Source organism: Nycticebus coucang, chromosome 2 (assembly GCF_027406575.1).
Source record: "Nycticebus coucang isolate mNycCou1 chromosome 2, mNycCou1.pri, whole genome shotgun sequence".
In the NCBI taxonomy this organism is placed as follows: domain Eukaryota; kingdom Metazoa; phylum Chordata; class Mammalia; order Primates; family Lorisidae; genus Nycticebus; species Nycticebus coucang.
Genome location: NC_069781.1, coordinates 6,450,125 through 6,472,552, shown reverse-complemented (window position 1 = coordinate 6,472,552; position 22,428 = coordinate 6,450,125). Strand labels below are relative to the sequence as shown.

Below are 22,428 nucleotides of genomic sequence, written 5' to 3'. Positions count from 1 at the left end.
TCCTCAGGCCTGACACTTGTGACTCATGAGGGCCAATCATTCCTGGAGCATGTACACAGCCATTTTCTGGCCCCAGAGGTGGGGCTGCTGCTGGCTGGAATGTGGCAGCTGTTGAACATCTGGCCAGCAATGCAGCCCAGCAGATGGGCATTACAAGGTGGGGTGGCCCCAGTCCTACAAGATGGCTGACTGGGGCCAACAGCCCATGTGGTCAGGGCAATGGGCCATCTGAGCCTGGACCAAAAACTGAATTGTGAGAGCCCTGTTCTAAGTCAGCCTCTTCTTTGGCTTCCAGAAGGAAAATCGCTCATCAGCCAACACCTAAGCCCTCTTCCCTCCGAACTTTTTCTACTTGCACAAACCACCCAGAAGGTAATTAAAGTTATAAAAGCCCCCGCTTAGTGAGAAATTCTATTTTCCTCCATTCTGCAGACAAGGGGACTGAGGCTTGGCCAGATCAAGTGGTTTGCCCAAGGTCACAGAGCTTGGCCTGATCCAAGCCCTAGGAGAGAATGGGCAGAAGAGAAAAGCGGGCACTGGCTGTGCTGGACAGTGGTGGTCTGTCAGGTGGACAGGTGTGGGGGCAGCCCGGCCACTTCCCTCAGTGAGCAGCCACAGAAAAAAGATGAGCCTCTCTCTGGTCTCAGGATCCCAACCCTAGAGTCAAGATGGAGGTGACCTGGGGAAGGAGACTTCCTGGCTCTAATTCCCAGAGACATGCTCAGTGCGTGCAGTGGGCCATTCCGAGTGACCTCCTGTACTGTGTGCCCAGGACAATCCTCCTCGTCTGTACCTGCGGCCCAGGATACTTGGTGTGCCCTCTTTATTCTCAGACTGTCCTGATTTGGACATTAGACTTCACGGTCACCTTCGTTACCAGTCCTGGTCCCTGCACCCTGAGCTCCACCCTTCCTGGACCTAAGGGCTGGTTCGTCCTCCTGGTGAAGGCGCACTCCAGGCTTCAGCTTCCTGACTTTTCTACCAATGAGAACACCTGAGTCCTGTTTCATGGAGTTTTGAGAATGAAAACTGGTGCTTCGCAAAGCATATGGTGCATAGTGAGAGCCAGGTGATGGGTTTTATTAACAAGACAGGAATTCATTACAATCGAGTTGATGTGCCACGGGTGTCACAGTGGCGCGAAGGGCAGCATCAAGGTGACAGCTTCCGAAGTCGAGCGCTTATTCCTCGACGACGCACGCACAGCACTGGATCCTCACAATCGCCCCCTATAGTTCCAGCTAAGATTGTCCCGTTTTGTTCCTGGGGAAGGGACTTGCCGAGCGGGGCAGCAGCAGAGGGAGGGCGGCTCCTGGTCCCGTATAATAGCCGCTTTGAGGCAGCGGCTCCGGAGGCGGGAGGGGGGAGGCGGGGAGGGCGGGGGAGGCGGGCGGGCAGCAGAGGGAGGGGTGTGTCCGGCCGCGCGCGCCCTCCCTCCGCCCCTCGGTCCCGCCGCCACACGCAGCGGGAACTCGGACCAGGCGCCTGTCCTTCTTCGCCGTCCCTCGCCGCGGCCGCGATTCCCGAGCCCGCGGAGCCGGTGCTCACCATGTCGGTCGCGCTCGGCAACAGGTTCCAAGGTAGGCGCTGCTGTCCTCTCGCCGTCCTGCGCCCAGCGTCCCCCAGCGCCACCTGTGCGCGCCCGGCGGACGGAGGGGTCCGCGGCGTGCGGGAACCGGGCGGGCGGGGGCAGCGGCCCGGGAGGCCCCCGCTGCCCCGGCGCCTCTTTGTCTCCTGCAGGAGGGAAGGCGTTCGGTTTACTCAAAGCCCGGCAGGAGAGGAGGCTGGCGGAGATCAACCGGGTAAGCCTCGCCGCCAGGGCAGCCTGCGAGTCGCCCCGGCCGCGCGACGCGAGGGTGCCACCTCTGTCCTCCAGGCGGTGCGGGCCGCCACAGCCACCCCTTTCTCCCCTTTCCTCGGGCCCCCCCAGCTTCCTCCCTCCGCCCCCAGCCCTGTAGCCTCCGCACCAGGTAGGTCCGCCTCCACCTCCCAGCTCCGGGCTTGGTGTCTCGGGTTGCAAGTTACTCTCTGGCTGGGGAGGTGGGGCTGGCGAAGAGCTGGATGCCCGCCGGCTCGGGGCTTCCCGCAAGCCCTGTAGGGACCGGCCGCAGGGATTTGGCGGGAAGGGACCCCAGGCCTGGGCTTTCCCCACCGCTGAACGTAGGGTCGCTCGGAGATGGCTGGCAGTTCCCCGGGGCCTCCCGCCTCCTGGCGCCTCCAGCCACACAACTCTTTTGCATTCCGACTTTAAGGAAAGGTTGCCCGAGGGACCGATGCTTTTCTTGCCGGTCCTCCTGGATTCCTATGAAGAAATGCTTCCTGCTGTTGCCTGGCGCCCAGTGGGAGCTACATAAGTTTGTTTAATGACCATGTAGATTCTAGAAGATAAGACAAGATGTTAAGACTTGTCTGCATAGGACAAAGCTCAAAGGTAGCCTAGCCCCTGGCTTTAGGCTTTCACAAGACCTGGGGTTAGATCTGGGCTCTTTTGGGGTGATAGCTCTGTGGTCATCAGCGATGAGGGCTCAGTGAGGGAAGGTGTGCAGCGTGCTGGGTCCACCACACGGTGCTTCCCACATTCCTTCCTAAGTGGTGGCAGAGGTGTGTCCACTGAAAGGAGCCTGGGCATCCCCCCTGCTGCCCCCGCTAAGCCGCTGCACATCTAGGGTCTGAGCCCAGCCCGAAGTTCCAAAGTGGAACTTTGGATGCTGGTGGGGTCAGCAGAGTTCTGGGGAGGGCTGGGGGAGGAGGGCCCTGGGTTGGGTTCCTTCTTGCCAGCAGCTTGCAGACGGGAGTCTGCTTGGTTTTCTTGCTTGCTTAGAAGTGGGCAGCCTGTCTGTTATCTCCTGGCTACAGGTGTCCCATGGAGGACTCAGGACCTCAAGGTCCCTCTAGGTAAACTCCAGCCCCCTCCCCACCACTCTTGCCTTCTGATACCATGTTGAGCACCGAGGCTGAAGTTTTGCCGGGACATCTGCCTGGGGCTCCCACGGGTCCAGGGTCGCTGCTGGGTTCCCTCCCAGGTCCCGTCCCTCTGTATCAGCCCAGCCTCTGTCTTGGCTGCTCTTGCTCTCTGGACAGGAGCCTGGGACCCTGACCTCATACAGCCCCATGGGCCACTGGGGTGGGTGGGTTCTGAATTGGCTGAATCCACCCACAGCCAGCAGGACCCTGAGCCAGAGACAGCTGGAGATGGGTGAAGTGACCATAGTTGGACAAGCCAGAAGAGCCGGAAGTGCATGGGACTTTCTGTGCCAACCCCGCCCTCGGGGAGGCAGATAGAGGGTGAGAGGAGGCTGCAGGGTTGTTTTGGGAAGTGGACTGCCTTGGCTCAGAAGGGGGAGGAAGGTGGCATCTGGACTGATTTAGGCAGCACTGGGAATGGGGAGCAAGAAGGAGGTGTGGTCTCACGATCTTGGGACCCCTAATGCCCAGAGAGGGTAAGCCGCTGACCCAAGGTCACATAGGAGCCAGTAGCAGAGCTTGCCGCTGCTTGATGCTGTTCTGATCACGTGAGTCCAGGCTGCTGTAGGTTCTGCTAGGATCCACATCTGGGTCCCAGTAGGAAGGAGGCTCCATGACCAAATTGAAAGCTTGAGCTGCTTCCCTACCCCAGCAGGGCAAGGTGGCTCACCATGGCCTGTGACCTTGGGCAAGCCACTTCATGTCTCTGAGCCTTTCTCTCCAGAGGGAGATGGTGGTCGTTGTGATTTTTCAGTGAGATAATCTACTTAAAGTGCCATGGATAGCTGGCTGCCGTCCTGATGGTTATCACTCAAGATGCAGTGAGTGGGAGAGATACCATGGCCCATACTGGCTGCTCAGCCTGGCAGAGCCTTAGTCTTCCCAGTCTAGAATGGGAGCAGAGGTCCCTGCTCCCTCTCCAGTCCCTGCAACAGTGGAGAGCAGCAGATGGAAGCTCTTTGCAGACTGTGGGAGAAGTACTCTGTGTGGGGGTCTAAGTCCAGTTCACCCAAGACCATGGGCTGGGGTGGGGGGTGTCTGCTGGGGAGAACTATGTGGACAGCCCATCTGTCTGCTTTTGGGGTGCAGCTTTGCTGCCTCACTGCAGTGTAGATTTGGGGGAGAACTGGGCTGAACAGCTCCCCGGTGGCCCTCTGGAAGTAGGAAGCCATGTGGGACCGGGCTCACTGCCGAGAGTTACCAACTGCTGTGCCAGGCAACTTGGGCACTGTTGTGGCTGCTGCCTGGGACAAAGCCCAGCCTGGCTGGCAGCTCTGGGGGCTTCTCTGGGCCAGCACCCGAGTCCCTCTCATGCAGGCCGGCTTCCAGAGGGCAGCAGGGTAGCTCCTTCATAGCTGCTGTGATTATAAAGGATTCAAGAGTAAAAATAGGAGATTCAGGTGGTTCTAGAGGTCCTGGTAGAAGGAAGGAATGGGGGACTGTACAAAAATGCACTGTTTTGTTGGTTTCACTTTAGTTTTTGCTATCGATTTCTGGCACTTGGTTTAGCTCATGGAATGCCCACTGTAACCCTGGGAGGGAGGTACTACTGGGTATTGCCGTTTTACAGAAAGCCAGACTCCAGGGGCTCAGGAAAGTGCTTGGGTTTAGCAGCTGCAATTTGAACCTCACCTATCTTCTCCGTCTCTAAGCTTAGCTGGGCCTCCTCTGTGGGTGTTTATGTGTACACGCACGTGGCCGTGTCCACACTACTGGAGCAGGCAGAACTGGCGAGCGCCGCCTACTCCCCCCACATAGCTGGCATTCTCTGCACCCTAGTGACACAGTAGGTGACCCCAGGCCATCCAGGCCTGGCCTTATATGGCAACAGGAGATATTTTCTCCAGCTTCCCACAGGGACTGAGGGCTGTGGGGCTGGGGGCTGTCCCTCAGCATGCCTGTGCCCTGGCACAGAGCAGGGGGAGCCCAGAGGACAGCAAGGGCTGCTTGAGCCACCTAGTGGGCAGGATCTTTAATCCAAGATCATGAGCTATGGCCGTGCTGCCCAGCGTGTGTCATCTCACTAACCCTCTCATAGAGTGCGCCTGTCTGTAAATAGCTCCAGGGTTAAACTGTGGTCTCCCATTTTAGAGATGAGGAAATAACATTGAGGAGCTGTGACTCCTGTTTTAGAGATGAGGAAACAGAGGCTCAAGTGGATGAAATCACCTGTGCAAGGTCACACAGCCAGGAAGTGGCAAAGCTGGGATTCAAACTGGGTAGGACTCCAGACATTGCCACAGCCCAGCTGGCTTCTGTCCACCAGGTAACTACAGCCTCGCTGTGACACAGGCCTCTCCTGCTTATGTGGATAAGGATCTCTGGCAACTGTCCAACATCCCAGCCCTCCTGGGTCGAGTGAAGGGCACTCAGCATTCCCTGTCACGTTTAGGTGTCTCATGGTTATTTCAGAACCCATGTGCCATCTGTACTGAGAGGACAGCTGGGCAGGGCAGGCTGGGTGTTTTTGCCCAGGGGTGTACGTATCCCCCGCCCCTCCTCTAGCAGAGAGGGCCTCTGAGACCCGACCTGGCAGCTACAGAGATGTGTCTCTTTCCCTGTGTACCTGGCAGTACCACTGTGTCTCCGCCCAGGTGAATGTGCCCAGCTGGCATTGCTGGGCACCTGTTTCTTGCTCTTCCTTAATATATTATAAGGGAGATGGTGATAAGTGACCACGTGAGCCTCTGAGGATTCAGTGTCTTCCACAGGTCTGGCCGGTTATGACCTCGGTGTGGTTGTGCACAGGAAGCTGGAGATGGAATTTCTGCAGAGTCTGCTTCATTTCTGTAGCTGGTGGGGTGTTGTTCTCCAGCTGCCGCATCTATTAGTAGGGACACGTGTCCAGATGAGGCCCCGTAGGGACACGTGTCCAGATGAGGCCCCGGAGCTGCCGTGGGAACATGAGCCCACTGTCCTTGTAGGTGCACGTTACAGGCTCCTGCTGCTCACCAGGTGCCAGGCACCTTTTGTGGCCTGGTCTTGGCCCTTTAAGAGCCATGGGCTGCATCAGAGGCCGCCTGCCTGGCATGGTGCTGCTGGCCCCTGGAGCTCCTACTCAGGGCTTTCACCCCCAGCCCCTTGGATGGCCTCCAAGAGGTGATATCTGCCCACTCCAAAATTCTGCTGCAGCTAATACAAAAAGACCAGCCTGAAGGGCCAGGAGTGAGGGTCCGCCAACAGGTGCTAGAGGTACCAGCCCAGAAAGAGAGTAAAGTAGGGGAGTGGACAGGTGGCAGGGCTCCGGAGCTCCTAGCTCTGGACTGGGAGAGGAGAAGGAGGTAGAGAAAATCATCTCCCCTCCATCCCCCTGGAGGGCTATAGAGTGGCTCCCTGGCCTTCAGAATAGCCTACAGCTAGCTGCCCAGGATGAAAGGGAACGCCTAGTATTGGTTTTATTTCCCCAGAAACCTGTGGCCAGGCCACCTTCTCCTTGTTTGGGACAGGGAGGAATCTGGGATGGTAAAGGGAGGTAGACTTTGAATTGGTAAAACTTTGTAATCTTGAAGAAGTTGAGCAACCTCTCTGGGCCTCAGTTATCCCATCTGTCAGATGGGGATACCCAGAAAGTGGAGAGAGAAATCATAACGAGCCTACGTGGGTTATGGGATAGGGGAACAGTCTTCTTCCTAATCTGTTAGCTCAGTGGTTCTCAACCTTCCTAATGCTGCAAACCCTTTAATAAAGTTCCTCATATTGTGTGACCCCCAACTATAAAATTATTTTCGTTGCTACTTCATAACTGTAATTCTGCTACTGTTATGAATCGTAATGTAAATATCTAATGTGCAAGATGTATTTTTATTGTTACAAAGGGGTCATGACCCACAGGTTGAGAACCGCTGTGTTAGTTTATGAGGACCTGTGGAGGTTATAAGCTGTATATCTACAGATATACGTGTTAGAAAAAAGTAATGAATAGCTAACATTTAATATTTGCCAAGCATTGTTTTAAACATTTTACGTGTGTTGATTTATACCCTATAGTTGTCAAGACTTTGAGGTAGATAAGATCTTTTTTTTTTTTTGTAGAGACAGAGTTTCACGTTATTGCCCTCAGTAGAGTGCCGTGGCGTCACACAGCTCACAGCAACCTCCATCTCCTGGGCTTAGGCGATTCTCCTGCCTCAGCCTCCCGAGCAGCTGGGACTACAGGCGCCCGCCACAACGCCCGGCTATTTTTTTGTTGCAGTTTGGCCGGGGCTGGGTTTGAACCTGCCACCCTCGGTATATGGGGCCGGCGCCCTGCTCACTGAGCCACAGACACCGCCCGATAAGATCTTTTTTATCCTTCCTTTTTTATCCTGTGTGAAATGAAGTAGTTTTCACACAGCTACTAAGTAAATTCAACGCAGGCATTCTGGCTCCTGCCTACCCTCTTTTTGTTTCTTTTGCTTTTCTTCCAAACACCTGGAGTGGCTTCCATCTGCAACCAGGGGCCTTGGATGGACAGGGTACCTGCCCACTGGGCATGCCTGTGCCCCAAGGCTGGGCAGGCTGTGTGGGGAGGTTCCCTGGAGGGAAGAAGCCGTGGGCTGTGCATGAACAGAAATCAAGAATCCAAAGCTTGGGGAGGGACTGGCAGCCCAGCCGGTGGAGACCTGTTCCTGCTGCTTCCTCCCCCGACACAGCATGGCCGGCACAGCCATCCCAAGCCCAGGGCAGGAGGGGCTGCCTGCCCACGCAGGACAGGGTCAGCTGCTTCTCCTGCCTTTGTCAATCTGTAGCTCAAACATTTGTCATTTTTGGCTCTAAGGAAAATGTATGAGTCTAGTCCCTGCATCTCTAGTCTCTGTGACACACAGGCACTCACTTGCAGAGCATCCTGATCATTTCAGGGGTGAGGGTGAAGGACAGTGGGCCTCTCCATTCGTCCAGCAGATGTTTCCTAAGTGCCAGCTGTGTGCTGGGCTCTGTCAGGTGCTGGACATCCGAGGGGCACGAGAGACGCCCAACATGTGTGCTAGGTTCCGAGGACCTACCTCCACCCACTTCCTCGGTGGCTTCTGCCCCTCAGCTCTGCAGGGAGGGAGCTCCAGCAGGCCACTAGCCAGCTCTGTTGCTTTGGGCAAGTTATTTTTCCTGTCTGAGTCTCAATCTTATCAAGCACCTACTATGACAGTGAACAGTAGCCTTACCAGCAGTGACAGGGTGTGTTGTGTTGGGGAGAAGGAGAAGCTGAGCAAGATAAAGGTGGGTTGCAAGTAGGGGTGACGGCCATGGGCTGATTGGCCACGTTGAGAAGATGAGATTGAGCAAGGCTCAGAGGAAGTGAGGGAGAGAACCACATAGGTGTGTGTGGGAAGAACATTCCAGGCGGGGGCACAGCTAGAGGGGGTCCAGCCAAGGGGGCTTACCAGCCACGTCTGCAGTACATGCTGTGCTCTTGGCCTTGCTCTTCATGGTGGCTCTGTGTCTGCGTGTGATTTCTCTCCAAGATCAGGGACTGTCCTTCCCTCCCAAACCCCATGTTCCTGCAGAGTGGCCCACACAGAGCTGGATCCCTCAGCTCCCAGACGTGGGCCTCGGCTGTACTCTTGTCTCTCCCCATGAAGGTTTTGCAGTTCTGGGCAAAATTCAGGGAACGTAGGGCAACGTGGTGAGTTGGCGCCAGGCTGAATGGATTCCATTTACAAATTCAGAGACTGTGAAGTTCCTACTTTCGTGAGATGTCCTTTTCTGAACTCATGGCAACAGTCACTGGTAATTGTTTGAAAAGTCTTTACTTGGCAAAATCAAAACTTGGCAGCATACATTAGCGCTTCCCCCCTTCAAAAAAAATGTTTCTTGTCTGTGTGACCCCAAAGTCCAGGAACCGCTGATCTAATATGTCCCTCCACTGGACAGATACAGGTCAGGAGGTGCCTGGTTTGCTTAGGGTCACAGACAAAAGTTAATTGTCCTACTCTGAGTCAAAGAATGGGGTGGGAAAGCAGTGCCCAGGAGCTCAGAGAGGGAGGAGGGAGAAAGGAAGTCCCCGACGGAGCCAGCTGGGAGGAGGGCAGCCTCCAGCCTGCAGGAGAAGGATCTAGCACCATGCCTGATACATGGTAATGAGGCCTCAAGTGAGCTGTGGCCAAGCCAGCTAGACCCCTTGCACCCTGGGGCTGCCCTCTGCCCAGCTGCGGGAGTCTGACAGAAACAGGTTCCAAACCAACCTTGTGCTCCTTTAGCTGTCTGTGGACTTTAGACTTGTTATTTAACCTCTCTGGGTCTCACATTCTAATTCGTAAAATTAGAATAGTAGTGGCTGTGAGAATTTAGTGAACTAATACAGTGGCTGCCACAGTCAAGGTCTTACTGAAAGCCAGAGGGCAACCAGACCCCTCCCCCAGCCCAGTGAGGACAGCACATTGCCAGGTGGCTTTCTCCTGCCATCAAAGGGTGCTTAGTTAACGTGGAGGAACTTGAGCCATAGGAGGAACCATATTTCATCTCATACTCAGTCTTACAAGCCCAATGCTGAGTGTTGCCAGAGGATTAGCCCTGTCGAGGCACAGGTGTGTATTATTCCGCCTATTTCACAGCGTGTAAAGAGAGTACTGAGATCCAAACCCAGATTGCTAGAGTCATTGGGGTCCTTGTCATCCCTATTCTACTTTAAGCCTCTTGGCCATTTACAACAGCCTGGGAAGGCAGTGAGTTCTCTGCCCTAGGAGAGAGAAATGACCAAACGGTACAGATTTGGTCATCATTTAGTGGAAAATGATGCCTGGAAATTAGAGACCAATCAAATGAATGATGGTAACACTGAACGTCATTTAAAACACTGTTTATGATCTGTAATTTTGGGATAGGAACCTTTTTCACTTGGTCTCTCCTGCTCTGTGTAGACCTGGTCCCTTGTACATGGTGTCTCTGAAAAAATGTTGAGTGAATACACAAAAGGAGCCGCAATGCCCTTGTCCAGCCAGCTCAGGAATGAGGAAAGGGATGTCCAGGAAAGAGGGGGGGATTTTCAGGGTCTGAGTGGTAGGATGGGACTGTGCCCTGTGCACCCCCATCTGAATACAGGTTCTAGGGCTGCTGGAAGATTAGCCACCAGGCATGTAGGACCCTGGCGCTGTGCCCAGCGTGGCAGGTGTCACTCATTTGTAGCTTTCTGTTTTAGAGTGGAGACCAGGCCAGCACCTGTGATATGCCCTTATGTAAGCGTCAGGACTAAGCACGGGGGCTGTAAATGAGGTGGAGCTGAGATGAAGTTCAGGCTTGTGAGCCTCACTTTCCTCATCTGTAAAATGGGGATAACAACAGTAGCTACCTCTCATAGCTATTAGGAGATCTAAAGAGATCATATAGGTAACTGCTTCACCCAGGATCTAATCCTACCCCACTGAGCTGGTTCTGAAAAGACCAGCCGAGTCTCCAAGTATCCGAGGGGAAGATGGGGCAGGGATTGAAACCATAAGGAAACAGGTGGGAGGGTGTCATTCCCAGGCACAGTCATTTTCTGCCTAGAGCAGAGACTAATAATATGACAGCTGCTGTTTATTAAGTACTTTTGACATGCCAAGAGTTGTTTATACACTCTCATCAGATTCTCATAGAACTCAAGAAACAGCTGTGATCACCACCACCACCCCATTTGCTGGATAAGACAATAGAGGTACAGAGGAATTAATTATAATTGTTAATGATGGAACCGGGTAGCTTGTCTTTGGAGCTCACAGCTGCAGGGTGCCCTGGGTCACAGGTCCCAGCACTGGTAGCTCAGTTGCTGGCTGAGCTAGAGCAGACCTGCAGGCTCAAGCTGCTCAGCTGGCTTCTTGCTCCCAGGGTGAACTGTGCAGATCTGCCTCAGGGAATGGGAAGCCAGAACAAACCCTGCCTGGTCAAGCCTGGCCACCCAGCAGGAGAGGAGGCACCTGGACAGTGGGCCCACGTGTGAATTACCTCTGACCCCTGACCCCATTCAGCACTGTCCCCTTTCCCCTGTAGGAGTTTCTCTGTGACCAGAAGTACAGTGATGAAGAGAACCTGCCAGAGAAGCTTGCAGCCTTCAAAGGTAAGCAAGGGCTCAGGGTGCAGCCTTCTAGGGAGCTGGGCTAGCCCCTGCCCCCTTGCATGCAGGGCTAGGCTATGGCCCCGTTCCATCCAGAATGCCCCTCTTCCTGGCTAGGCGTGGAGATGGGCCCCTCCACCTGCCTCTCTGCCGCCACAGACCCCCTCGCCCCTGGCCCACAGGCCTGGCCCTGCCCTGTGCTCTCTTCGCGGCTGCTGCAGGGCTGAGGCTGGCTCCTGTCCGCTGCTCAGCCGCTCGCTCCGGGCCCCTGCACACAATCAGCTCTTTGTGAGCAGCCCTTGCCTCTCCCCCTCTGCATCCAGCATCGGGAGCCCCTGTGGAGAATGGAGGTTTGTGTTGCCACAGAGGGGTGGGGGGGGGGCAGAGTTTCTGCCCATTGAGTCCCGACAGCATGGATGAAAAGAAAACAGGGCCTAGAAGCCTGTGCAGGGAGAGGGGTAGCATAAAGGTCTCTCTGTTCGGGGCCCTGGCTCTTGGGTCCCAGCCAGCACCTCAAAAGGAGAGGAGCCCTGCACATAAGGAACATGGCAGACCCACCTTTCCTGCCAGGCCGTGCTCAGGCAAGGGAGTCCTGGACTCCCTGGAGGACAGATGGTGAATGGCCTGAAGTGGCGTCTCCCTCCCAAGACTGTAGTGTGGGCATCCTCTCTGCTGCAAGACCAAGAATCTGCCAACTGCTCCTAACACTGCTTAAAGCCTAGTCCCTGGGCAGGACATGGATGGCCTGTGATATTAATAGCAGCTGCATTTCATGGGCACTTCTCACAGCACAGGGAGCTCCTGAGTCACCCAGCTCACCAGGAGGGTGACAGTGTTTAGTACTGTACAGATGAAGAAACTCAGGCTCCACTGGGGGAGATCATTGGAAGGTGATACACAGCTCACCCACGACAGAGCTGGGACTTAATCCCTATGTCAGTCTGGCTCCAAAGCCCTTGCTCTTAACCATGCTGTTATGATGCTTTTTACATTAAGAAAAAAGAAGAGGGGCGGCGCCTGTGGCTCAGTGAGCAGGGCGCCGGCCCCATATGCCGAGGGTGGCGGGTTCAAACCCAGCCCCGGCCAAACTGCAACAAAAAATAGCCGGGCGTTGTGGCGGGCGCCTGTAGTCCCAGCTGCTTGGGAGGCTGAGACAAGTGAATCGCGTAAGCCCAAGAGTTAGAGGTTGCTGTGAGCCGTGTGACGCCACGGCACTCTACCGGAGGGTGGTACAGTGAGACTCTGTCTCTACAAAAAAAAAAAAAAAAAAAGAAGAGAGGCGGTGCCTGTAGTTCAGTGGTTAGGGTACCAGCCACATACACCAAGGCTGGCGGGTTCAAACCCAGCCCGGGCCAACTAAACAACAATGACAACTATAACAAAAAATAGCCAGGCTTTGTGGCAGGCACCTGTAGTCCCAGCTACTTTGAAGGCTGAGGCAAGAGAATCACCTAAGCCCAAGAGTTTGAGGTTGCTGTGAGCTGTGATGCTACAGCACTCTATGGATGGCAACATAGTGTGACTCTGTCTCAAAATAAAAAGAGGCTCAGTGCCTGTGGCTCAAGCGGCTAAGGCGCCAGCCACATACACCTGAGCTAGTGGGTTCGAATCCAGCCTGGGCCCGCCAAACAACAATGATGGCTGCAACAAAAAAATAGCCAGGCGTTGTGGCGGGCGCCTGTAGTCCCAGCTACTTGGGAGGCGGAGGCAGGAGAATCGCTTGAGCCCAGGAGTTGGAGGTTGCTGTGAGCTGTGATGCAACGGTACTCTACCCAGGGCGACAGCTTGAGGCTCTGTCTCAAAAAAAAAAAAAAAAAAAGAAATAGAAAAAAGACAGCTGTGTCCCCACTCTATCCCAGCAAAGACAGGACAGCCATCTATTGATTCCTTTCTCTCTGCATCCAGTGAGCACTTTCACTGGTGACTCCGGGAGGAGGGACAGGATCTTGGGGCTCTAACGTCCACTCTGATTATGTTACCTGGGATATAGGATTGGCTTTGTCGGGCCAGACTAGAATCACAGGGAGTTATGCTGGGAAGGGCCTCAAACCGCTCACTCAATTTGCTCTCCAGGTGAGCTCTTGTAGGCCAGCCCATTCTCCAGCTGGGGGCACCAGGGTGAACACATAAGTCCCTGCACAGGATAGGATATGTTCCAGTTGGGGGTGGTAGTGTAAACAGAGAGCAGGGAAATACAAAGATCACGGGTTGTGGTAGGTGCTTTGGTAAGAAATGGACCCTAGAGGGAGGATAGGGTGCTGGGGCGGGGGGTTGGGAGGGAGTGTGGAAGGCCTGAAGGCATGAGGAGGAGCCTTGAGAATACCTGGGGAACATTCCAGGCAGAGGAGCAGTGAGGTGGAGCGGGTGGGGAGTGGACAGGAGAAGCAAGGCCACCCAGGGACCTCAGCTTGCTCACATTGGCCACTCTGCTGAAGAAGGGCTGACCTGCCAAGGCCACACACATCACTTGACCTACCACCCTTGTCAGGAGATTACAAGCTCATTGCTCTGAGGACCCTCCTTCCCTGTTGGAGGTTTTCCTGGATTCCTTAATTCCCTTAACTCAGTCTGTGGCCAGGGCAGACCCACAGGCCTTTGTCCCGGATTCAGAACTGTAGGGACTCCAGGCTCCCACTAGAATCACCTAGGAGACTCTGAAAACACTCTATTCTTGCCGCCACCCTACTCTTCCCACACCCACTGGATTTGGATCTCCAGGGCCAGGAATCAGATCTAGCCAGTGTGCAGCCGGTTCAGATGCAGCTGGCTGGCACTGATGGGGACCCGGGAGGAAGCAGCTGACCTCCTCCCAAGAGGCAGAGTGGCTCCTAGCCCTCTTTCCCTCACAGCTCCTGCAGGCAGGATGAGCTCTTTCTCCAGAGATTGTGGCTGAGATGACAGGGGCCTTGGGTCAAGAACCCCTGGTGGATGAGGCAGGTGGTGTGAGGTCCTGAGAACCCGGTCATTTGCCCTCAAGCAAGTCATTGGGTCCCTTAGCTGTCCTTCTTAGCTAATGCTGGTTTTTGCCTGTGATTTCCAGAAAAGTACATGGAGTTTGACCTGAACAATGAAGGCGAGATTGGTGAGTGAGGCTTTGAGTGTGGGGGAGGAGGGTGTTCAGTGGGTAGAAGGTTTGAGGTTCCAGAGAGCCCCACTGACCCACCTGCATGGGTGGAGCACATGGGGTGGTCCCGTAAGAGTGATAAACACATACCGCAGCTTTCCCCTTCTGCCCCTGCCCTGGATCCCTGCCCACCTCTCAGCCTCCCACCCAGGTGCTACGGGGACTCAGTGTAGAGAGTGCCACACCCTGCCCAGTGCTAGAGACCCTCAGGCTGCTTTACATGGTCAGTTGACACCCTGCACAAGGGCTGGTGTTTCCTTGATCCCCCAGCCTATCTCTGATGTGGTTTCTTACAGTTGGCAAGCTGCTTTCACTTATGTTGATTCTTCCTGCAAAGGACTCTTAATCGTGTCCTGCTGTCCAGGCACTGGGGGTGACAGACACCCTGTCTGTGGCGCTTACGTTCTAATAGGCCATGGCTCAGTTTTACCAGCTATGACGTAGTGAAGGCCAGTTTGATGATCCCCATTTTACAGATGAGGAAACCAAGACTCAGAAAGATGACTGACTTGCTTGAGCAGCTGGTTGTTATGTGGCAGGCTGGGCCCAGCTGTTTCTGAATGTGTTCTCTGCTTTACCCTATAGCTCTGGTGTTGCCAATCCCACTGGCATTTCTGCTCCTGTCTCCTCTGTCCTCTCTCTTCTCCCTTTTGAATTTTTTTTTTTGAGAGTCTCACTATGTTGCCCTTGGTAGAGTGCTGTGGCATCACAGCTCACAGCAAGCTCAAACTCTTGGGCTTAGGTGATTCTCTTGCCTCATCCTCCAAAGTAGCTGGGACTACAGGCACCCACCACAAAGCCTGGCTATTTTTTGTTGCAGTTGTCATTGTTGTTTAGCTGGCCCAGGACGGGTTTAAACCTACCAGCCTCGGTGTATGTGGCTGGCACCATAACCTACGGGCACTAAGTGGACCCTTTTAAATATTTTGATCACTTTCTCTTTTCTTTTCTTTCTTTCTTTCTTTTTTTTTTTTTTTTTTTTGAGACAGAGGTCACCCTCAGTAGAGTGCTGTTGCATCATAGCTTACAGCAACCTCAGACTCTTGGGCTCAAGCAATTCTCTTACCTCAGCCTCCCAAGTAGCTGGGGACTATAGGCACCTGCTACAATGCCTGGCTATTTTTAGAGGCGAGGTCTCACTCTGGCTCAGGCTAGTCGCAAACCTGTGAGCTCAGGCAATCCACCCGCCTCAGGCTCCCAGAGTGCTAGGATTACAGGGGTCAGCCACCGCATCCGGCTGATCACCTTTTCTTTTTTTTTTTATTCGTAGAGATAGAGTCTCACTTTATTGCCTTCAGTAGAGTGCCGTGGCGTCACAGCTCACAGCAATCTCCAGCTCCTGGGCTTAGGTGATTCTCTTGCCTCAGCCTCCCAAGTAGCTGGGACTATAGGCACCTGCCACAATGCCCGGTTATTTTTTTGTTGCAGTTTGGCCAGGGCTGGGTTTGAACCCACCACCCTCGGTATAAGGGGATGGTGCCCTACTCACTGAGCCACAGGCGCCACCCTGATCACCTTTTCTTTAGCAAAAAAATTTTTTGGTTTATCAAATTAATACATTTTCATCATAAAAAATGTTGGGAGACACAGCAAAGCACAAAGATAAAAATATTTCACTGACAATCCCACTTGCCAGAAATAAGTGCTGTAAACATTTTGGTATATACTTTTTTTTTTTTTTTAATTTTGAGACAGAGTCTCACTCTGTCACCCAGGCTAGAGTGCTGTGCATCATCATAGCTCACAGCAACCTCAAACTCCTGGGCTCAAGTGATTCTCCTACTTTGGCCTCCCAAAGTGCTAGGATTACAGGCATGAGCCACTGCACCTAGCCCGTTGGTTATTTTGTTAGAGTTAAGGCTGAGGAATGAGATATTGTTGGTCAAAGGCTTTTGAAGCACCTTGACAAACTGCCTCAGAAAGGTTTTGCCAACTTAGAGTCTGATGGCTGTGTGTGGTGCCCTCTTTCCCTTTCCTGGAAAAGCCTGCCCCGCTCTCTCTTAAATGCCTGGACATCCTGGCCCTTCAGGCCTGGCCCCAGTCCTGCCTGCCTTGCCTCTTGGGGGAGTGCTGGCCACAGCACTGCCCACATCCCTGCAGACCCCACCCTGCTCCCACCATCTGCTCACCCATTGTTCACTCGAATAATCTGAAGGAAGTTGCCTCAGATCTTGGCAGTAGCTGGGAGGTCCAAGGCAGCAACTCCTTGGGGATGTAGTGACTTTTTGGTGCCTCCCTTGTTTTTCTTGAATTTTGTTCTTTTGTTGGTTTTCCTGCTCGCAGGATATTTCTGGCATGCTTTCCCTTCCAGCTGAGGCAAAGCCCTAGGACAGCTTGGGGGGCAGGGCAGTGGCCAGTGGGGAGGAGCTGCTTGCCACCCAGCACCCAGGAGAGTGACTTTCAATGCCTGGGGTCAGACCAACTCCCTGACTCCAGCTTGCTGGGCAGTGATGCCTGAGGGCACATGAGTGGACACGGCTCATCCAACACTAACAGTGTGAAGAGCAAGGGCTGCCTTGCTGAGCGCCTGCTGTGTGGGGATCACACAGTGTCCCTGGGAAGAATCCCCTCCACCTGTCCCATCACTGATGGGAGCAGGGGTTCAAAGGGGTTTGTTTGTTTTGTTTTTGTTTTTTTGAGACAGTTTCACTCTGTTGCCCTGGGTAGAGTGCTGTGGCGTCATAACTCACAGCAAGTTTAAAGTGATCTTGCCTCAGCCTCCTAAGTAGCTGGGACCACAGGCCTGTCCCACCACATCTGGATAGTTTTTCTATTTTTAGGAGAGATGGGGTCTCACTCTTGCTCAGGCTGGTCTCAAACTCCTGAGCTCAAACAATCCACCTACCTTGGCCTCCCAGAGTGCTAGGATCACAGGTATGAGCCACTGTACCCAACTGAGTTTGCCCCAGGTCCCACGGTAAGAATAGCGGAGGTCAATTCCAATGCAGGTTTATCTGACTCCATAACCGGGTCTCTAACCACTAGTTTCTACAGCTTCTTATGAGCTCGAGCATGATGGGCTTATGGAGTGGTTGTGGACGCCAGGGAGGGATCTCCCACCCAGCCTCCAGCATAGGATGCCAGAGTGGAACGGTCCCTGCTCGGGCAGCCTGTCTCCACCTAACAGATTTGCTTTTCGTCTGGCAGACCTGATGTCTTTAAAGAGGATGATGGAGAAGCTTGGCGTCCCCAAGACCCACCTAGAGATGAAGAAAATGATTTCAGAAGTGACAGGTGGGGTCAGCGACACCATTTCCTACCGAGACTTTGTGAATATGATGCTGGGGAAACGGTCTGCAGTCCTCAAGCTGTGAGTATCTTCTCACCTCTCCTGGGGCCTCTGAAGGCAAAGTCATTCTGTATAGAGGGGATCTGAGCCCTTCCCCAGCCAGGTAATGCATGTGTGACCTGGTGGGCAAGGTACTTAATTTTCCCAAACTTTATTTATTTGTCAAATGGTTATGTTTTATTTATTTATTTATTTATTTTGCAGTTTTTGGCTGGGGCTGGGTTTGAACCCACCACCTCCGGCACATGGGGCCGGCACCCTACATCTTTGAGCTACAGGTGCTGCCCAAATGGTCATGTTATTAATAGTAAGACATACTTTGTAGGGGAAATTAGCCTGTAGCAGAGCGTCTGGCAGAATTAGTGCTAAGTAGTAACTCTCAAGATAATTATGGTGATAAATCTGTCAAAACTTCCCGAGCCTCAGGTTTCTCATTTGTAAAGCAACTCCATCATCACCATGGGTTGTTGTGAGCAGAAAATGGAGTCAAAATTGATTCTAAAGGGAAGCAGAATTTCAATCTTGATGCTGTTACTTGCTACCGAAATGAATCTGGGCAAGCAACCTTAGGTCTGCAAGCCTCAGTTTCTCATTTGTAAAATAGGGATGCTCAAGGCTTCTGTGAAGTGTGTCCTGAGGGTTAATGAGATGACATGCCTAAGGGATTCCAGCCCAGTGTCTGGTGCTTCCCCACTGAAAAATACAAAGGTGAAATATACCTGTCTCATTTTATGAAGGAGTTTGTTCAAGCCCAAGGAGGCTGAGTCACCAGGTCACAAGCTCAGGGTTCACTCTGGCCAGAGGTTTTAGTGTCCCCACTTGCAAATGGAAATGCTGTCAGAGGTTGAGTGTCTTGCTTGAGTCCACCAGCTAGGCAATAGCAGAGTGGGCATTTGAACCCAGGCTGTTCCTCCCAGAGCCCCTGCCCTCTGCTCCTCAGGCCTCTTCTCAGAGCAGGAAGGGGGTCTGAAGATCTGAGAGGGGCCTGAGCAGAGCCATGCCCCAGCCTCGCTCAGCCTCCTCTAGGGAGCATGGCTAGGGAGGGGCACAGCCTCAGACTCAGAGGCCTGGAATCTTGGTCTGCCTCTGCCTTGGACGGCCTGTGTGTTTCTGAGGAGTCATTGCCATTATGAGCCTCAGTTTTCTCCTCTGTAAAATGGGACTAGCAGGCCCTTCCCCAAGACTGCTGTCTTGGGCAGACAGATTTGAAGACCTTGCTGACATAAAGGCTGGGGGTGATCTTTCCCTGGATGAGAGGAGTCCTAATCCTGTTTTCTTTTTTCCGTCTCCAAACCAGAGTCATGATGTTTGAAGGAAAAGCCAATGAGAGCAGCCCCAAACCAGTAGGCCCCCCTCCAGAGAGAGACATTGCTAGCCTGCCCTGAGGACCCCATCTGGAGCCCATTCCGACCCCGTCTGGCCTTCCCACCCCTGTTCCTCCCTGCGCCTCTTGACTCACTGTGATCTGTCTTGTTTGTTTGGTGTCTGTTTGAGTTTTCAGCAATATCCTTGTAAAGCACACGTATCTGCCTTAAGGGGGCTGTGGGCTGGAGAACCCTGAGCCTTGGGTCCCCTCCCTTTTTTCTTCCCTCTTTCTTGCTTCCCTGTGCAGAGGGGCTAATATCAAACCAAAAACTTGGAGGGGGCAGGGCCAGGGCAGGAGGCTGGTAGCCTGCGTTCTCCACACGTCTATCTTCCAGAAGGTCCCTGAGCTAAGTTCAGACTCTGGCCCTGGTGAGGACCCCAGCCCACTTTCAGAAGACCCTGGGGGTAGGGATAAGACTGCAGGGCCTTGTTAGGGTCTCCTCAGACACATGGTGCCAGCACTCTGGGTTTGTCCGGGAGGTGGCCACTCAGTGTCCACTGCCTTGGCTGGTAGCCCCCAGGCCACACCTTTTCTCATCCTTAGCACTGTGACCGAAAGTGGGAAGGAAAGAAGCTTGGCAATTTGAGCCCTTCAAGAAGGTACCAGAAGGAACCCTTTGGTCTTGCTCCCTTTCCTCACTTTTATGGGCAGCTAAGAGGGAAAAAAAAGGTGCAGCTCCATGGTCCCTTGCTGGGGCAGCAAAGGGCTTTGGAGGTAGAGATGAGGCAGAGGCCTTGGGGGGAAGGTTCAACTCAGTGCAGTCCTGGCTTGTAGGGAGGATGCTCAGCACCAGGATGGGAGAATGAGGAGTAAAACATACCTGCTCGAAGTCAGCACCACTGTTCAGCCAAGAGCTGAGAAAGAGGTTGTCCTTCTCATCCCAGTCGGCTTGATGTCTGACTACACTTCCCTCATTTGCTTTCCTACCGTACTCACAGCATTCATCCACTCATTGAACAGATATTTATTGACCACCCATCATAAGCTTTAAGTCCCCCACACTGTCCTGATATGTGCTGTGTCTACTGTCTCTCTTCCAAAATTGCTCAAAACCTTGAGCTTGGAAATTAGATTGGGGTCACCTATGTCCTTTCTTATGGACTCCAAGATTTTAGAGCACTGATTGCCCCTGTAGGTTAGCTGGGCCAATCCTCTCACTTGACAGGTGAAGAAACTGCAGTAGTCCACAGGGATTAAGTGCCTTGCCCAAGGAAGAGTCTGGACTGGAACCCAGGTGTTCAGGTGCCCTACCCACACCTCATCTGAGCTGCCTGGTCAGGAACAAAAACACGGGTGGGTGGGAAGAAGCCTGGGCAAGGCTTCCCTCACTCTGCAGGGTCTGGGTGAAGACTACCCTGTTTAACTGAAAATAAGACAGTGTCTTATTTTAAGGTGGCTCCCAAAGATGCGCTAGGTCTTATTTTCAGGGGACGTCTTATCTTTCCTGTAAGCAGGTCTTATTTTCGGAGGATGTCTTATTTTTGGCGAAACAGGGTAGGTTGCCTCCTACAGTTGTGCCTCTCCTACAGCTTCATGGTGGAGCCTCAGCTGCCTCTCAGAACACATGCAGGAAGATGTCAGACCTGGCCCCATCTTTGTTGAGCAGGGAGTTCAGCCTGGCCCCTACTTGTGTTAACATACTTGTTAAGCACCTGCCATAGGCCAAGAGTTAAGAACCAGAAATGAAATTGACTCACGGAATTTAATTATAGTAGGAAGGTCAGACCCAGACAATGACAAAGAGGTGAATGTTAGGAATGGGAAGGGTATGGGGTGACTGCCACATCCCTACTATCTTGGGGAGCATAGCTGGGCCCCAGACAGGGTAAGAGTCTTAGAGGAACCTTTGCAAAACCTTAAGTGGAGAGGACTGGGGGCAGTTTGCACCAGTGTGGGTTCCTGTGGCTTCTCAGGGTTCCAGGATGGAGATGCTGCCTCTACACCAGCTTGAGGGAGAGAAGCAGGTAGGGCTGAGGAAATGGCCAGGTTGGGTTAATCCACTAGTTTCAACCAGTTCAGGAGCAAGATTATTTGGCTACAACTGGCTGATCTTCAGTTTAAGGATCTGTTTCAAATGCACAGGCCTAGTTGAAGTTTAAACCCCAGCAGAACATTCCTCCCTGTAAATGTAAAATCCTACTACCAACTCTTTCTCCTGAGATCAATAGATTAGCAGCTGCCTGTCGCCACCCCTTCCCACTGTGTCCCCTCTTTGGGACAGGCTGAGACCTCTGAGGAAGCTAAAGCCTTTTTTCTTTTTTTTTTTTTTTTGAGACAGAGCCTCAAGCTGTTGTCCTGGGTAGAGTGCTGCTATGGCATCACAGCTCACGGCAACCTCCAACTCCTGGGCTCAAGCGATTCTCCTGCCTCTGCCTCCCAAGTAGCTGGGAGTACAAGGCACCCACCACAACGCCTGGCTATTTTTTTGGTTGCAGCCATCATTGGCGGGCCCGGGCTGGATTTCAACCTCAGGTGTATGTGGCTGGCACCTTAGCCGCTTAAGCCACAGGCGCCTGGCTGCTGAAGTCTTTCTTTTTTTTTTTTTTTTTTGGCCAGGGCTGGGTTTGAACCCGCCACCTCCGGCATATGAGACCAGCGTCCTACCCCTTTGAGCCACAGGCGCCGCCCATCTAAAGCCTTTCTTGATGACTTAGATTCAATGTCCCTATTCTTTTTTTTTTTTGAGACACAGTCTCATTATGTCGCCCTCAGTAGAGGCTGTGGTGTCACAGCTCACACAGCAACTTCATACTCTTGGGTTTAAGCGATTCTCTTGCTCAGCCTCCCAAGTAGCTGGAACTACAGGCGCCCGCCCCAACGCCCAGCTATTTTTTTTTGTTGTACTTCTCATTGTTTGGCAGGCCCTAGGCTAGGTTCAAACCCACCAGCCCCGGTGTATGTAGCTGGCGCCCTAGCCTCTGAGCTCCAGGTGCTGCCAATGTCCCTGTTCTTTACTAAGAGTGGAAGGCATACCCAAGCAGGCTTATTTTAGTGGGTTTTATGTTTACTACAGAAAGCCTAAGCCTCCTGGGACGAGAGCAAGGGGTGTGTGTCTCCAGTTTCTGGGAGGGCAGGACAGAGGATTCTGTCACAGATTAGGGGTGGTGTCCTGGTTAATCCCACCAGTCCCTTTATTGTTTCTTGGAACTCCTGGAAGGAGAGGGTCTCAAGAGTGGCCCCTGGAAAGGGGACATCTGCATGTATTTCAGGTTATTGCTTTTGGCTCCACGACCCTTACTTTCCCTGGCTAGGGAGTTAATTTCTTGGGACTTCAACTGTCTTGTTTTTGAGAGACCAAATCTAATGTAACCAGTAAGGTGGGCCTGCCAAGTATGGCTCTGTTCCTATGACTCAAGAGTTTGTTGTGCAAATTCAGGTGTATGAGGTATGTTTGTGTGTGTGTGCACATGAGTGTGTAGGGGGTGGGTTATCATCTGTACAGATCGGAAATAAACTGAATAAACTTACCAGTGTCTTTTGTGGTGTATTTTGAGGATTGCTTTGGGCTGAGCAGATAAGAGATAACGCTAGCTAATGTTCTAACTGGAATGAGCGAGTCCCGGGTATTGGGTCTGAAGCAGCAGAACTTCATCTACTCACAGCAACCCCACAAGATGGGTTCAATTATGTTATCCACGTTTCACGGCCGAGAAGCCGGCTTGGCTTACCAAATATTAAATACT

The 22,428-nt window shown here is 53.1% G+C and overlaps 1 protein-coding gene across 2 annotated transcripts; it reads left to right on the top strand.

Annotated features, from left to right (window-relative positions):
• The first annotated feature begins 1,412 nt into the window (after nt 1-1,412).
• Nucleotides 1,413-22,212, top strand: AIF1L (allograft inflammatory factor 1 like). 2 transcript variants are annotated; one of them, XM_053559585.1, is made up of 6 exons: nt 1,413-1,580; nt 1,741-1,802; nt 10,903-10,969; nt 14,007-14,048; nt 17,238-17,400; nt 18,677-22,212. In XM_053559585.1, exons 1-6 carry the CDS (start codon nt 1,550-1,552, stop codon nt 18,762-18,764), a joined length of 453 nt encoding a protein of 150 aa, XP_053415560.1. In that variant the 5' UTR covers nt 1,413-1,549; the 3' UTR covers nt 18,765-22,212. The 2 variants fall into 2 exon arrangements, with proteins under 2 accessions (XP_053415560.1, XP_053415569.1); XM_053559594.1 differs by lacking the exon at nt 14,007-14,048.
• The last annotated feature ends 216 nt before the right edge of the window (nt 22,213-22,428 follow it).

What these genes read in the sequence shown, in the direction of transcription:
- AIF1L (XM_053559585.1), top strand. Translation starts at nt 1,550, where the DNA reads ATGTCGGTCGCGCTCGGCAACAGGTTCCAAG. An exon ending in GAACAATGAAGGCGAGATTG is followed by an intron (nt 14,049 to 17,237) that starts GTGAGTGAGGCT and finishes TTCGTCTGGCAG; the next exon opens with ACCTGATGTCTTTAAAGAGG. An exon ending in CGGTCTGCAGTCCTCAAGCT is followed by an intron (nt 17,401 to 18,676) that starts GTGAGTATCTTC and finishes TCTCCAAACCAG; the next exon opens with AGTCATGATGTTTGAAGGAA.